The sequence below is a fragment of the Sprattus sprattus genome (genome assembly GCF_963457725.1).
Source record: "Sprattus sprattus genome assembly, chromosome: 19".
Classification (NCBI taxonomy): Eukaryota; Metazoa; Chordata; class Actinopteri; order Clupeiformes; family Clupeidae; genus Sprattus; species Sprattus sprattus.
Window position 1 is genome coordinate 8,866,428 of NC_137917.1, and position 16,296 is coordinate 8,882,723.

At 44.0% G+C, this 16,296-nt stretch overlaps 1 protein-coding gene across 3 annotated transcripts; it reads right to left on the minus strand.

Annotated features, from left to right (window-relative positions):
- Positions 1-2,227: 2,227 nt before the first annotated feature.
- vegfaa (vascular endothelial growth factor Aa) lies at positions 2,228-16,066 on the minus strand. 3 transcript variants are annotated; one of them, XM_080858411.1, is made up of 7 exons: positions 15,455-16,066; positions 13,985-14,027; positions 11,769-11,965; positions 10,431-10,507; positions 10,289-10,321; positions 5,719-5,856; positions 2,228-4,048 (listed from the first exon to the last, which is right to left on the minus strand). In XM_080858411.1, exons 1-7 carry the CDS (start codon positions 15,518-15,520, stop codon positions 4,027-4,029), a joined length of 576 nt encoding a protein of 191 aa, XP_080714537.1. In that variant the 5' UTR covers positions 15,521-16,066; the 3' UTR covers positions 2,228-4,026. The 3 variants fall into 3 exon arrangements, with proteins under 3 accessions (XP_080714537.1, XP_080714538.1, XP_080714536.1); XM_080858412.1 differs by lacking the exon at positions 5,719-5,856; XM_080858410.1 differs by lacking the exon at positions 2,228-4,048 and having other exon boundaries at positions 5,720-7,733.
- Positions 16,067-16,296: the final 230 nt, after the last annotated feature.

Sequence of the window (16,296 nt, forward strand, 5' to 3'; positions counted from 1 at the left end):
TTCCCTTTTTCCAGATTTTGGACAGCGGGAAAACTAATCAAAACAAACAGACACCGACTATGGCTTTGAAAATTATCACTCTTCGCCATAATTTCACAGTACTACAGGCCCTTTTTTTCTCACAATTTTCTGTAGACATTACCGTCTGAAGAAAGAAAAAAGCTTTTCTGACCACCAATTGCATGGCGTTGACACCCGGCCAGGTCTGTGCTAAGCTGGTGGACACCATAAAAGATGCCGTTTTTTCTCTGTTGGAAGCGTTGATCAGGAGACGTTTGAGAGAGTGGAGGCTGCCGAATCATACACCCCATCTGTGTCTTTTTGAGCAAAAATATGTTTTCTTCAACCAGTGGAGACTGACTTGGCCCCCAGACTCATGGCTCTTAACTTTCCCAACTGCCAATCACCCTTCCCAATACATGGGGAATCTTGTGTCACCCCTGTTTCAGACGTCCTGTGTGTATCTGTGAGTCCTGTGAGATTATCCTGCATGTTGAAGACACTGGCGGCTCAAGAGGTAGGGGACCCTAAGATGTATCACCCTTACTAGCACTTGGATGGGGATTAGGTGTGCATGGCACGACTGAGACAGCTGTTTGAGGCAAGAGACAAGAGTAAGCGGTGGAGAACTAGGACAGACAGGCAGAGTTTATGCTGGGTCAAGACAGAGGATGCAGGGTCAAGACAGAAGATGCAGAGACAAGACAGTTGGAGAGGGCACTCCTGGAGGTGCTGGAGCATCTTTCCAAGCTGTTTCTTTGAGATATCCCAGAAACCAGGTATTTGAATCAGTTCCACCCCCAGTGGTCAACACGTATTGCCCACATAACATGACAGTGTATCAGTCTCCAAACAGGGAACCTTAGAGACTGTAGTAAGAACCCTCAGATGCAGGTTCTGTTCAGGGCTCTACATGTTTCTGCTGTGAGAAACCCAATTCTTGGGCCAGCCAGAGGCCAGTGATTCCATCTCCATAAGGTTCTGTGTAGTGTCACTATGCATGTTTTGGCTGTGAGGAACCTCTATTCTACGGGCAGTTTATGTGGTGAATGATTTTAAAGAACCCAGAGGAATGTGCATTAAATGCTCCGGAATACACACTCAATAAAGAAGGGAACACTTACTGGCACGGGAGGGCACTTATCCCAATTGGGGAAATACTTTAGCTCTGTAAATGAGATCATTATCCTACCGTGTAATTACATGCCATGGAAAGTTTATTTGGGAAACTCATCACATGGCCCTAAACTGCCATACAGTGGTTGTAACAGGTTTGAAAACTACATATGTTCTCAACTCATGGGACTACGGGAGCAGGTTCTATGCAGATTGGGATTTTCTGGAACCAGAACTCTGTGGACAGAAAGTGTGATGTATATCTGTGGTTCCTGATTATTAGCTAATTTACTCTGCTACAAACTTGTGCAGTTTCACTGGGTGTCTGTGTATGTATAATGTTCCCCATGAATGGTTTTTCCATTGTTCCATAAATAAGTGCCGTTTTTTGTAGTATACAGCCGCGGAAAAAATTAAGAGACCACTTCAAAATTATCAGTTTCTCTGGTTTTACTATTTATTGGTATGTGTTAAAGTAAAGTGTACATTTTTGTTTTATTCTATAACCTACTGGCAACATTCCTACCAAATTTCAAATAAAAATATTGTCATAGTCACCCAACGGCAATGTGAAAGACTGGTGGAGAGCATGCCAAGACACATGAAAGTTGTGATTTTAAATCAAGGTTATTCCACCAAATATTGATTTCTGAACTCTTCCTAAGTTAAAGCATTAGTATTGTGTAGTTTAAAAATGAATATGAGCTTGTTTTCTTTGCATTATTCGAGATCTGAAGACACTGCATCTTTTTTGCTATTTTGACCAATTGTCATTTTTCTGCAAATAAATGATCTAAATGACAATATTTTTATTTGAAATTTGGTAGGAATGTTGCCAGTAGGTTATAGAATAAAACAAAAATGTACATTTTACTTTAACACATACCAATAAATAGTAAAACCAGAGAAACTGATCATTTTGAAGTGGTCTCTTAATTTTTTCCGCGGCTGTATGTTTGATGTGTCTTTTATTGCTCTGTGTATCCATATCTAGTTACTTATCGGTGGCATTTGAAGTGTGGCAAGTGTGCTGTGTGTCAACCTTGAGATGGTGTTCAAAGACAGGGCCCCACACAGGAATTCATTTTTCATTTAATAAAAAACAATATCCTTTCAAAATAAATATGTTTTAATAGTTTCGCTAAAAACAAAAAAAACTGTTAATATTATCATCTTTAAACCAAAAATAAATATATATTAATGTGAAAATATACTAAAAACGTGACTTTACATGAAAAAAGAAACAAAAACAATAACAGTTTCATCACTTTTAATACAATAGAATGTTTATCTTTATTAGTCAAGAAGGCTGCAAGAAAGTTGCCTCCTCTGGAGCATTATCGCTTAGCAACAGGGCTGAACAACTCTGCACTCTCATTAACTCCAACTCCATCTTAGTCCACTTCCTCCCGAGAGACACAGCTCAAGCTGCTATTGGTTGATTCTGGGCATGATCAGTCACATTTAGTACCTTTCCATAAGGCACTTTTAGCATGGCAGGCACAAAAAGTCACTCCATGAGTCTGTGCAGTTGCCACGGTTGCCACCAGAGTCCCATTTCACAGGCGAAGGCTGAGAAGCCTGAACGCGTACGCTGAGTCGCCAGACAACAGCGTTTCAGGAATGTTAAAGTTTTGTTTTCTCTCCGTGATTTTCTTTTCTTGCTTTTTTTCTATAAAAAAAAAAAGTCGTCTACAGTTTTCACGTTATCAACCGCCAGGACTCATGACATTGACAAGAAAGACAAAGCAAAAAAAAAATAAAAATAAAACAAAAACAAAAAACAATAACACTGCATATAAATAGATCAACTTAAATACATTGAATACTGAACATATTCTAGCATTATAAATTATGTGTAATGTACTACAAAAAGGGATATTAGGTATGCATATACAGATGGTGTGGTTATTTTGTTGCCAGGAACAGTTCCTAAGGATGTGTGCAATTTTAATTTCTTTGGAAAAAACGAAACACAACAAACATACTGGATAAATCACTGAATGTGACCCGCGGTGCACAATGCTGTTCTCTGGCAGAGAATGGAATCAAGCTGTTTTATGATCACCTCTGTCTCTATATATACCTACGATTAATATCCCTTCAGAAGTATTTTTTTTTCACAACCAAGTCCTATTGGATGTTAGTCAGTACAGTCATCTGTGATGAGTGACGAGAGTCTCCAGCAATGGAAGGCGGTCACATCATACAGGGAGAGGGGTTCCACGTGTCTCGGACTGCTATGTGTACCCTGGACCCGCCATTTTCAGTCCCATTAGAAAGTGTCTCAAACTTTTTTCCCTAGTCCAACTGTTGCTAGGAGACACCTTCTCCTTGCACCTCTCTCTCGAGTGAAGTCATGGTAGTGACCACTTTAATAAAATATAAACATATATATATTCATAGATAATGTATATATATATATATATTCTCCACAGCAGACCCTTATCCAGTGACATGTTACATTGAAAAATATTGGTTTTGAAAGCAAAACCACAGTCAGCCCTGTCAACTAGCAGTCTCTTTGCACTGGCACTGAAGAAGATCCCATTCACGCACCGACTGGTGCATTCGTTCACTTGAATGTAGTGTTTCCAATTCATATAGCAGCGGTACACATTGTCATCATCTCTTTAATATATATTTATACAAATACACTCATATATTAAAATCTGGAAAGGGAGGATTTCTTTCACGCTTTCTCTCTTGCGCTCGTAATGCGTTTTGTTTGTTTGTTTGTTTTTGCCTTCGATTCTTGTTTTGTTTGTTTGCTGTTGTGGTTGTTGTTGTTGTTGTTGTTGTTGTTTTGTCTTTCAATCTGCCCAGGGAATGCATCCTCACGTGTAAAAGAAAGTGCTACGTATAAAAAATATATTCCTTCATTCGGTCTCCACCGCTTTTCTCCACTAATCATCTTCTTGGTTTGTCACATCTGCAAAGACACAATGGAGAGGGCAGATTAAAAAAACTACCCCATGATGAAGGGTGGGAGTAGGAGACAATCTGACACCTCCTAATCCTGGAGATCTAAAGACGGGGGGGGGGGGGGGGGGGGGTCTTTCAGTCTTTCCAATGTCTAATAAGACTTGCATCTCCTGGTCCCCCTCATCGTGTGCTTTCTTAATACTGAGCACACCACAGAGGGGGAGGAAGGGGGGTTAGAGGTCAAAGGTCATGATTTCAATTAGGCTCAGGGGTGGGGAGCTGACGGAATTTTCCTCTAAGACTCAGGGTGTGTAAGAGTGTCTCCCACTCTGCCCTCAAAGCAGACATAAAATGTTCCCACAAAAACCACACGGCACGTCCATCAATTAGTATGGTCACAGGTTACATAGGTTGGACCACGAGAAGCAAGCAGCATGGACTCCTTCTTATTGTTTCCTCAACCACTCAATTTTCAACACGTCTCTCCTGAGTGAGTTTTGATTGGCCTGATTTTCTGCGGTTAGGCTTTTGATTGGATGATGTTAATGATGCTTGGGTTGCAATGCATATTCAGTCACGGTATTGCTGAGTGAGATGAAAAAGAGGCAAAGAGAGTGAGATACTTGGGGCCATGAATCCTAGCCAATGCTACTGTGAGAAAATAACTCCATCTCAGATTCTTTTCAAATCAAATCATCAGGATTTCAATATTTATAAGAACCTAATGTGAATAATCCACCATGCAAATGCTGTAGAGTCTGTACAAATTGGGCACATAACAACAAAATAGGAGATTTGGTTGTCATGTCATGTGTTATCCAAATGTTGTCCAAAAGTCTACCAACCTGACCTGATGAAGTGCACTTAGAAATCTGAAATTGAGTGTGCTTACAGTAGCATTAGTAAGAATCTATGGCCCTTGGTACGAGTAAGTAGCTACCCGCATAGTATCCATATTCAGGAGCTATTTGAGTGGTGGTGTGCAACAGGTCCAAGCACAATTCTTGGTAAAGCCACACACACACACACATTCATGTTGCTTGGTGCCAGAACGTCCTGTATGACGGGCCTCAAACATGACACTGGGTGACAGCTGAGCTTGCCACAGCACTGTTCAGTCAATAGTGCAAATAGTTAAAGTTCAGTTGAGCATTGAAGTCACAGAGCCTATCGATCTTTCCTCAAGGGGCAATATGGGTGCGTTTTGGGTTGGCTAGGGTACACGGATTGGCTGATCGGACAAAAAGAATCTATGAAATCTCTGTGGCTGTCACCAATATTGTGATTTAGCTGATCATGAAATGGATCTAACTTAGCCCCTGGGTCGCGCTGGGTCTCAGCCAGAATGAGCAGCTGTCTAGGTTTGACCAATGCGTAAGATTGGCATTTACAGTTCTGACATCAAGCAAAGATGTCAAGCACATACAAGCACTCCACTGCAGAGTAAAGCAAAAAGGTCCTTCAAAACACACAAAGGTGAATGAACACACACACACAAACACACACACACACGGGCACACACAAAAGCACAAAAATGGACACCAAGGCGGCATCAGAGAAGCATGCATTTCTCTGCAAGGAAGAAAACATTGAGGCATCTTGATCAGAGATCAGATTAAAAACAAAAAAAGAGAGAGACCGAAGCAAGTTGCTTATCACAACATGTTGTAAACAAACCTGCAAGTTCTTTCGTTTAACTCAAGCCTGGGCTGTCTGGACTTGCATTGTAATTGTGTGAATTTGCAGGAACATTTACAGGTGATAGGGTCCTGCACATACAAGCGCTTTCTTCTTTCTGAGCAAGGCTCACAGTGGCTGCAAGGGAAGCAAAAAGGAGAGAGAGAGAGAGAGAGAGGTCTAAGCTAAAGCGTTCTGAGCAGAGAGAGGGATAGACAGACACTCATGCACCATTCTGTACCATCCTGCCCCCCCCCCTCCCCCCCAAAAAAACCCAAAATAAAACAACAACCCTTCAGCCCCCTCTCGCGCCCCCTCATCATCACTTGGTACCTCTGAGCTCCTCCTCCTCCACCTTCAACAGTGAGCTATCCCACAATTCTCAAGCCAGTAAGTGATTCTTGAGTACTGCATGATTAATGCCATGGTTACATATGGTGCTAGGCAGCCTGGTAGGTAGCCGGTGAGAGGTAAGGTAAGGTAAGGTAAGTTAAGTTAAGGGAGAGTTGTGTTAACGAGGAGAGCAGAGGTAGCATGTGATGGGGGGAAAGCTTATGGATTCTTATGCACACATGATGTGTCTCACACAAACACACACTCTCACACACACACAATCACCCGCACACTCAAAAACACACATGTGTGATAAGATTTTGGCAACATTTAGGCAACAATGAACACAGACTCTTAGACACACACACATGATCCTGTACATTACACACAATCACATTTGCTTATGCACATTCAATCACACACACACACACACACACACCCACGCAATCATATTCGCTCATGCACACTCACATGCACACACACACACACATACACACACACTCACACACATACACACTTTTTTGACAGGTTCATGCATGATGAGACAAAGCTCACACATAGCACCACACAAAACAACATTGCTCCATGAAATGACACATGTATGACAGAGCAGTGGGCTCCAATCTTGACACTCTAGCGTCATGCAGCACAGGACACAGACAGGTGAATGAGGTTGGCATTTTAATGGGTCCAAGGCTTACAGCAGAGGCTCAGTGTAAGGATTAACACTCACGAGCGCAGCGCAATCATTCGCCCTAATCTAGTTGTTGGCACAGTCCCAGTTCACTCCTCTACGAGACTTAACGGGAGGGGGGCAAGAATAAGTAAAAAAATAAACTAGCTCCTGGTGGCTGAGAGGTGCAGTATCTTTTATGATTTTATGACATTTAAATGTTCACATTTACCACAGCAAAGATGGACTGGGTTGCCTTGTCAAACGTGAACGCTGGCAGTTTCACTTTGACTAAGGCCACTTTCCCTCTTCTCTTCTCACCATCTGCCCACAAAAACCATCTCCTCCTTTCTCTGGCCTTTGCCTGATGCAAGCCTCCACAGTCACCTGCACAGCAAAGCCACTCTTCCACAGCCACATTCACCCACTGAGCGCCTGGGGTACTGTAAGCCAGCAACCCCACCACTAGCTGCCAGCACCCACAACACACAATGGAGAAGACCGAACTGAGGCACCGGGCTGGGTCCTGGGACAGTGGAGGAGGACGGGGAAGGACACGCTCACTCCTCTCCTGCAGGTTAGTGGCTCAGAGACAACCATACAGCCATACAGCCATGCAGAGGTAAGAAACCATTACCTGCCAGCTCCTCGCTGGCCTGCAACACTTCATATCATTTAGCCATGGGAGGGGAAGGGGGAAGGGGGTTCAAATATGTGGGTTTGTGTAAAAAATAATAACGTGAAGGACATACAGAGGAGTGGAAAGCTGCCAGGCAATGAATACGGGGGGTTGGATTATGTAATTTTGTTTGGTTTTGTATTTTTGGTTATGTTTTGTTATTACGCGGAGCACAGAAGCTCCGCTGCCATCAAGCCAAAGACCAAGAGAGAGACACTGCCCGTGTGCAGGATTGGTGCGGTGCTTGTGTAGAACTCCAGCCTGCCGGCCGTGTCCCTCTCTCTTTTTCTCTTTCTTTTTTGGCCTTTGCCCCTCCCCTCCCTGGGTTTTCTGGAAAACAAGAGGAGAAAGAAAAAATGCAAAAAAAGAAAGAAAGAGAGAGAGAGAGAGAAAGAAAGAAAGAAAGAAAGAAAAAGAGAAGGTCTAAATATCTAAATTGAACCAGGAACAGTCATGCAGAGATATCAATTAATCAATGCTACTTAAGAGAACAGGAAAGGCGAGAAGCTATAAAAAAAAAGTCCCTAACAGGAATCAACACATCTATCTTTAAGTAGAGCTATCGAGTGTCTATTTGTGTCTGTGTGTTTTTGTGTGTGTCAGGTCGTCTTAACTGTGTGTATTGGTTGCCTGCTGTTGTTGTGTGAGAGCGTGTGGGAGTGTGTTGTTTAGTTGGGTTTACGTGGGTTCAGGTTAGGTTCGTTAGTTGGGTCGCTTAGTTGTTGAGAATGTATGTGTGTGTTTGTAATATGGTGTGTGTTTGTGTGTGTGTGTGTGTGTGTGTGTGTGTGTATGTGTGTGTGTGTGTGTGTAAGCATTTCTGTGTTTTTGTGTGTTAAGTTCATGTGAGTAAAATGTGTGAGTACAGCCAACGAAAAGGTGTTGTCTATAAGGCAGCTCGACCTGAGCCTGTGAGTCTGTGTCCATGTCCTCAAGCTGCCCCTCCCCCACAGAGCCCTGCCTACGTGCTGAGCGCCAGGCTAGGCTGGGGGCGGGGGGCAGCAATGAGACCACACCACCACCCCCCCCTCCTCCCTTCTTCATGACAAACGGATTTCATTTAGCCTTCTCAGCCAACATGATCCCATTGCCCCCTATCCTTTTCCAATGCCTCTAACTTGTGAAAGATGCAGCCTCTCACACACACGAGCGCCGCTCATCCAATTAGACAAACGACATCCCCAGGACTCCTTCACAAACTAGTGCAGTGACATCAAAACACACAGACACACACATACACACACGTAAACACACACACACACACACACACACACACACACACACACACAAACACAACAGTCGCCTCAAATCCATGTGGTAAACTGACCAACTGCAATGTCTCTCGACCCCAAGGCTCATCCACTATTTACAACGCTAAAAATAAAAATGGGTTAACCGAGTGACACCTGCTACTATGATTAGTATCTGGAAGCAGCCTAGGTCAGTCTTCAGCAACTGGAGAGCCATGTCGTCATGAGGGGCCATGGGTGGTCCCTGGCCAAACAGGCCCTCTGAGCTGTTGCAAAAACTTTAGCTAGCTTAGTAGCGCTCATCACGTTGTAGATGTCAAACTCTCCACAGCGGAACCCAATGGGTCCAATAAAAAGTCCCTCAAATCTGGACACCAGTTAAGGTGAACATACAACGCACCTGTCTGGTTCTTTTCCAACCTAGAGGTCGGATCTACCAAACTTCCGGAGGCATTATGGGTACATGAAGATCCAGATGCGTTCAAGCAGGGAGGGTGCGGACAGCGATTTGAGTTGTTTGGAAGGGCAGAAAACCCATACAGACCCTATTATACAGCTCTCTCTCTTTCTCACTATTTCTTACTCTCTATTTTTACAGCTGACTGCCTTAAGACCAATTTATAGTCCAGGGGACAAATGTCGTTCGACTACAACGAAGGGGGTCTGGCAACAGTGTAGCACCTCTGGGCTTTCATTGTCTGTTGCTGATCACAAATTGGCACAGAACAGAATGTGTTATAACTCAGCTACATAGCTAGATACATGATCTAGTTGAGTAGTTAACTAGTTCATATTGACCATGGAAGCCGAACAGAACAATCCTGATCAGCACATTTTCCTCTTTAAACTTCTGACTCTATCATTAACATAGAAATCATATCTCCCCAGCGGTTAATTACGTCAACATTTCATTAAATATAAACTTTACAGCTGGCACTGCAATCTACCTAAGATGCTAAAAACATCACCTAGCCAGGTGGACGTATCCATGTCCACAAGGTAAACCGTCTATCAAATCTCCAGTGATCCAGTCAGAGTGAGTGACAAAAGTTTTTAACGTCTGCACCCTCTCAAAGTTTTTGATATTCGCAACAAGCTCTGCGACACCCTGGCAGGCACAAATGTTGTTTTTACGTCATTTACTGTTGCGCGACATACCTGGACTATAAATTGGCCTTTAGGGAGACACCACATGCCCGAGTTGTAAAGATACTGCACCCTCACCATCATGTGGTTCCCTTTAGCTTTAACATTAGTGTTAGCCGCTAGCATACCAAGGCGGCGGTGGCCATGGTGGTGGGGGGCCTGGAGTGGAGTGTCCAGCTGACTGCTTCTCGTCTGTGGTCAAGTGGCAAGTACAGCAATGCCCTCTCCCTGTGTGCCCAGAGAAGCCCAGAGGTGAGGGTGGTGACTCATGCAACTTTAAATGCCGAAGCCTGTGTCGACTGCCTCAAAAGCAGCTGGGCTAAATCAGCGTGTGGAAAATCACCACCAGCCACCACGCCACGTCACTCTTGTTCGGAGAGATTGGGGCAACACTGAGCACACAGAAACCTCCCTCCCTCCATCCCACTCCCTCCCTTCCTCCCCTCACACACACAATCAGCATGAACAACGACAAGAGAGTTCACTTACTTTTCTTTCTTTACTTTGACTTCTTGCTTTGGTCTAAAAGAAATTAAAGAAAGAGACACATTTTAGCCCCGGTGTGTTGGGTATGCACGACTTCATTGGCAGATGGGGATGGTGTTTGCTTGGCGTTCATCAGGACACTTACTTGCATTCACACCTCGTGTGTTCCGTGAAACTCAGCTGGCATTTACCCTGTTGTACATGCTGTCTGGTTCGTATTACCTGAGGGGGACACAAAAGAGAAAGTCAGTGGGTTAAAATCACAAACTGAGAGGAGAAATCCCCATGTGAGAGCAGTGTGTTCTGTTTTTTTATCAGAGTGTAGAAGAACAAAATGGGCTGTTTTTTTTATCACTGCAGGAACTGCAACAAAAAAGTAACTCGTTTTCCCTAGTGTTTGGTGACCGCCCCTCGGTTTCTCTGCTCTGACCACCATCACACCACTCTCTGGCCACTGATTAAGAAGCTGATTAAAACTGGGTCTGGTGGAAGGCATGTGCTCTGCTGCATTCCTTAGCTATCCTCCTCCACCGCCTCTTATGCTCTCAGGCACAGTCATGAGAAAAAGTGACTTAAAGAGAGAGAGAGAGAATCGAGAGAGAGGGAGAGAGAGTGTGAGTGACAGTGAGCAACTGTGACAAAGTAAAAGAGCTAAATGTTTCAGAAAGGTTGCGAAAGACTGAATGAAAGAAAGAGCGCAACTGAGAGATACAGTAGAAATATAAAGAACACGGAGAATGGTTGGAAGGGAGTGAGAGAGAGAAGCGGAAAGAGGGAGAGCTGACCACATAAACAGGGGCGTAAACAGAGTACACAGGGGTAAACAACATAGCTGACATGCCAGGCTGCATCTGCTGTTTGCCTCAATTCCAGCTGAAGAGGACTGGGCAGAGCAGGGCATATACACAGAGGCAGCTAGCCACACACCAGCTAGCCCCGCAGCATCTAGCCACACACCAGCTAGCCCCGCAGCATCTAGCCACACAGCACAGCAACACACCAGCTAGCCACACAGCACAGCAACACACCAGCTAGCCACACAGCACAGCAACACAGAACAGAAGGCGAGAGGAAACACAGGGAAATGACAAAGCGGGGAAAAATCACCACCTGTTGACCGACTCTTTCTCTAACCATCTCACACCCTTTCTCACTTGCCTGTCTGTCTGTCTGTCTATCTGGCTGTCACTCTGTAACAATTCAATTTATTTCAATGCAGTTTGATTCAATTTATTTTAGTAGAGTTTAAATGGCTTGACAAAATACACTTTGACACTGGCAACGTAAAACATGTAATCTCTCTCTCGCTCCCTTTGGCTATCTTTCTGGCTCTCCTGTCCTTGCACCTGCTCTCTCTGAACTCTCACAGGCTTGAGACCGGTGAGGAGTTCTGCAGGGATGGGTGAGTTGTTAGAGTGTGACCGTAGGGTGTGTGGGGGGGGGGGGGGGGGGGGTGCTGAACTGGGAGGGGTCCTTCACTCACCTCCAGAGTAACATTGCGTGTCTCCGTGGGAACACACTCGAGTGACTCATCACCGCAGCACCCAGCACAGCGCATGACCACCACACAGGATGGGTGGTATGTGTGTTCAGTGTCGTCCGGGTACTCCTTATAGATGTCCACCAGAGTCTCCCGCGTCCGACACAAGCTCTTATTGAACACCTCCATGAAGGGAACAACTGCAGGAGGAAAGGAGGGGGGAGAGAAAGAGAGAGGGAGAAAGAAAGGGAGAGAGCATTGGATATAGATCAAATTCTTTAAATATGGCAATTCAATCCAAACTCACACCTGTTTTTCAAAAGTACTGCATTTTCATGAGGCCTCTAAAATAATGTTCCTAATGTGCCCTATGCAGACCCAGGGGAGGGGGTGTGAGGAGCCCTGGCCTGTTGTAACAAACAAGGAACCACAAAAGCCTCAACACCCACCCCTGCTTTCCAACAGATTATGCAATAATCACGTCAGCGAGGGCCCACACTGGGTAAGAGCTGGTGGCTGTGTTTAGCACCTGTCTTTCAAAAGCCACTCCTCTCTCACTGCTCATCCTTTCCCCTAATTCCACCTCTTTATTCTTTGCAACATCTCTTCTGTCCCTCTCCTTTTTTCATTCATGCTTTATTCCATCCGGTTCCTCCTTTTATTTTGACTTTTTTTTCCACCTAGCTCAGCAGTGGAGGAGGGCTCTTGTGTTCCTTTGTCACAGAAAAGGGTGTAGGCATTTCCTCGGCCATGCTCATAACCAAATCCAGCTTAGCAGATAAACAAAGGCTCAGATCTGTAGCTCCTAGTGCTTACAATGGCAGCCATTGTGCGGACGAGGGTCTTAATTTTTCCCCGGCGAAACATTCAGCAACACACACACACAGAGACATATCCACAAAGGAAAGGAAAAAGATCAAATACAAGAAAAAAATCACGTCAAACACTAACACTTTCCAATCTATGCCCTAAGTTTTTTAGGGTGGGCATAAACTGCCACGTTCTAGAAGGATCCGCGGACAAGCACAGCTGACTGTCGCTCTGCTCTGTGTGACCCCTGTGCCTCGTGACCCCACTAGCAGCCTGGGAGGCAGTGACCTCAGGCACTATGGCGCCAGGGCTGACCTTTCACCCCTGACCCCTTCCGGGAAAAAAAATAAGCCCACCGCCACGCATGGAAGCCAATTTCTGCACCGGTGAAAGCAGCCTCTGCTAACACCACCACCACCACCACAACACCAATACCAACCCCTTATGCGATGGCTGGCTCCGCATAGCCCCTAAATCCACACAGCTGCGTGCCAGCACATAAACACAAAACAGCCTCTTTGGGATAAGGCCTGTGTTTGGCTGCCCACGGGAAGGATGTCTGCTGCACAAGGTCATTGTCGTTAAACGCCTGGCTCACTCACTCCCTCGCCGGGATGGGTGCCACCACCCAACACAGATGGCTGTTTTCTATCCTTTCTTTCTTTTTTCTTTCTTTCTTTTGTTTTTAAATGCCCACCTTCTGCAACAGGCCTATCAAATTTGCACTCACTTCTGCAGTCACAACTTTAGTCTGATTTTATGTCTGATGCTGACATCTTACAGTGAAAAAACTAAACAAACAGAAAACACAGATAATGTTGCCTTCTTTGTGAAACTTGGCTGCTATACTCTGTGTGGCTTGTTTTATAAAATCTTGTTGCCATTTGTCTTGGCTGTTTGAACCTGTCACTGTGCTGATAGTTGGCTATCACGTCTGACTTGAGTACAAACAATGAGCAGCTCGCACAGAATGAAGGTCATGGTCCTGTGGGAGTGAGTGCCCGTGGGTCTCAGTATCAACATGAAATACTCTTCTGCTGGCCACACCATGCAACACTGCTGAAAACACCCCAGCCTGACCTTGAGTTTTGCATTTATACTCAAATGAGTTCTGTCATGGTCAATAAATAAACAGCATGCGAACACTGTTTTCTGACTGATCCTAGTATGAAAGTAGGTCTTGTTATATGTTAAGTAATTTTATTTTTGTCTCTTTAAGTTCATTATAGTTAGTTTCTTTATGTCGAAGTTCAAAAGGGAGAGTGCTCAAATCAATGCTGGCATTCAAGACAGCCCACACTTCCGGCAGGTGGCGGTATATTCTCCTACTTAGTTTTTACATCACCAGTGCACAACGCTTCACACGTTTTGTAAATGAAAATGGTAAACTTAAGCAATATTTCACTTACCTTCATTTTTACCCTTTTCTCCCTCCTTGGGTATGTGAGCACACTAGCGGGAAAGAAAAAGAAAACACATAAACTGTGAGTCTTCGATTTAAAATATTCTAATAACTTGTGGTAGTGTGTGGAGGACTTCAAAAAGTTGGCACAATGATATAACTGTACTACAACAAAGCAGTTAGCTACAGTTGACCCGTCACTGTGTGTCTTAAACACAGATTTTTTTACGGAGTGAATGATATCGTGCTTTTTGAATTAATACTATCCATATACACCACAGCTCTACCGTCTGCTGGTAAGTGAGTGTGTTGGATAATCACTTCCCGCGATTCCCCCGATAGGCTGCTCTGTGGGATAGTCACGTTACCGCAGGTGGTAGACTGGTGTAACAGCTCTCAACATTGCGTGAGAAACATGCCGATGTGAATTCATCACTAAAGTAGCCTGAAGTAATCCATCTGCCTCATTGCAAACGTATTGGAGTGGGTTTATTAGGGTTCGCTGTCAGACACCTGTTAGAAGGAGGTCATTTTGCATAGGCCTACATCAATAGCAGCAATTTTATAAATGTATTTGGTAATTTTATGGTGTAGAATGAGGTTTTGTGGCACTTGCCTTTGAATATTCAATACATTACAAATAGCGTGTAAACAGCAAAACAGCAAAATATTTATACCACAATAGGTCGTGTAAAACATTACATCAATGACGGACGTTACAAACTCATGTGACTCAAAAGTTTCCATTGTTAAGCTAATGGAAAAGTAAATGAGATTGTGCAGGGAGGCGTGAGATAGTTGAATTAAGCCGGTAAAACCAAATTAAGTGTAATGCTCGAACAACCTGGTTAAAAGAATCTGGGGAGGTGGGAATGCAATGCGAAATAAAGTGATGCGTTCGAAATCCACATGTCTGCAAAGATGACGGTATTGCGCACACTTGCCGGTTGTACCGATCAACTGCGAGAGAAATACCATGTTACAGCCATTCACTGAATAGCCAACCAATTCAATAAAACAAATTTTGTCGTTTGATATTGGTAGTTTCAAACGGCATTGATTACTAATATTGCACTTGAATGTAAAGAAAATAAGATACCCTAAATGACCCAGTTTAGTTATTGTAATGGGTTTGGTAGATTTCAGTTAAATTGAATTAATGGACACTTCATGCTTTTTTTCTGTATTGTCATCCCCAACACGTTACTGCTCTGAACACTCTTTGCCCTTAACACTAAGCGCAATGAAATTAAATAAAAATTACTCAACAGTCTTGATACAATGTGCAAAAGCCATACAATTCCATCCCAAAATGCTGTCAGTGAAACAGCTCTCATGAGAGATTTAAATTACATTGCAAGAGCGATCGTTAATTATTAATCATTAAGGGTTTCATTAATTAAACATGAAGCACATTATCTTCAATAATCAGTTCAGCTTATCACCCCCTCCCCACCATACCAACACTGAGCCTTACCTTTACAGCGGACAGATGAAGGAGCGCCGCAAAAAATAATTGTACCAAACTGACAACAAAGTTCATGGTGGTAATTCCAAAGGTGGTACAGGTTATATGCTGTTCAAATCGCTACTTGTTAAAACTTGAGACGTTCAGAAGCAAAAGGAGAAAAATGGCAAAAATGTGCGGGTTGCGCTATAGTGACACCGATCCCATGTTGGCGCACTTAAAGCGGACACCTGGGAAATCCTAATGGAATAATGTCTAGGAACTGCCTCCCGAAATATTAAAATATAAACATCCACAGTGCCTAGGCGTTCACTGTCTTCGGCAGCAAACACGGATATTCAATCCAAAGCAAAACAAAAACCCCATCATTGATATATGGTATCACTCCAATGTGGTCTTGGTCATAGGCGAATGCAGAAAAACTTTTAGACGTCCAAACACAACTCTGATCAAACCCTGGACCAGACCAGAACACACACGCTCGTCCGATCCCACTCGAAAGAAAGACGCAGCTGTCGGTGAGAACTGATCCACTTGAAAATCTCCCAGTTGAACGTTAAACGCTGAACGTTTAGAGTCGTTTCCTCTTGCTGTTTTTCTGTTATGTTATGTCTTTGTAGAGTCCAATCCAGAATAACGCGAGCTCGTCCTTCACCGCGCTTCTGTAGCCCAGGGGGCGGGGCAGAGTGGGCGTTCGTGCTTGCGTGACTGCTACGTTTTCGGCAAGTGCATCTCGCAGCCTGCCTTTAGATATCTCAAGATTAGATGAAGAGAAGGCTATGGTAAGGTATGGTACGATCTGAACATAGTTATAGGGTATAGGATAAAGGTTTAAAAGTAGGTAAATTCGA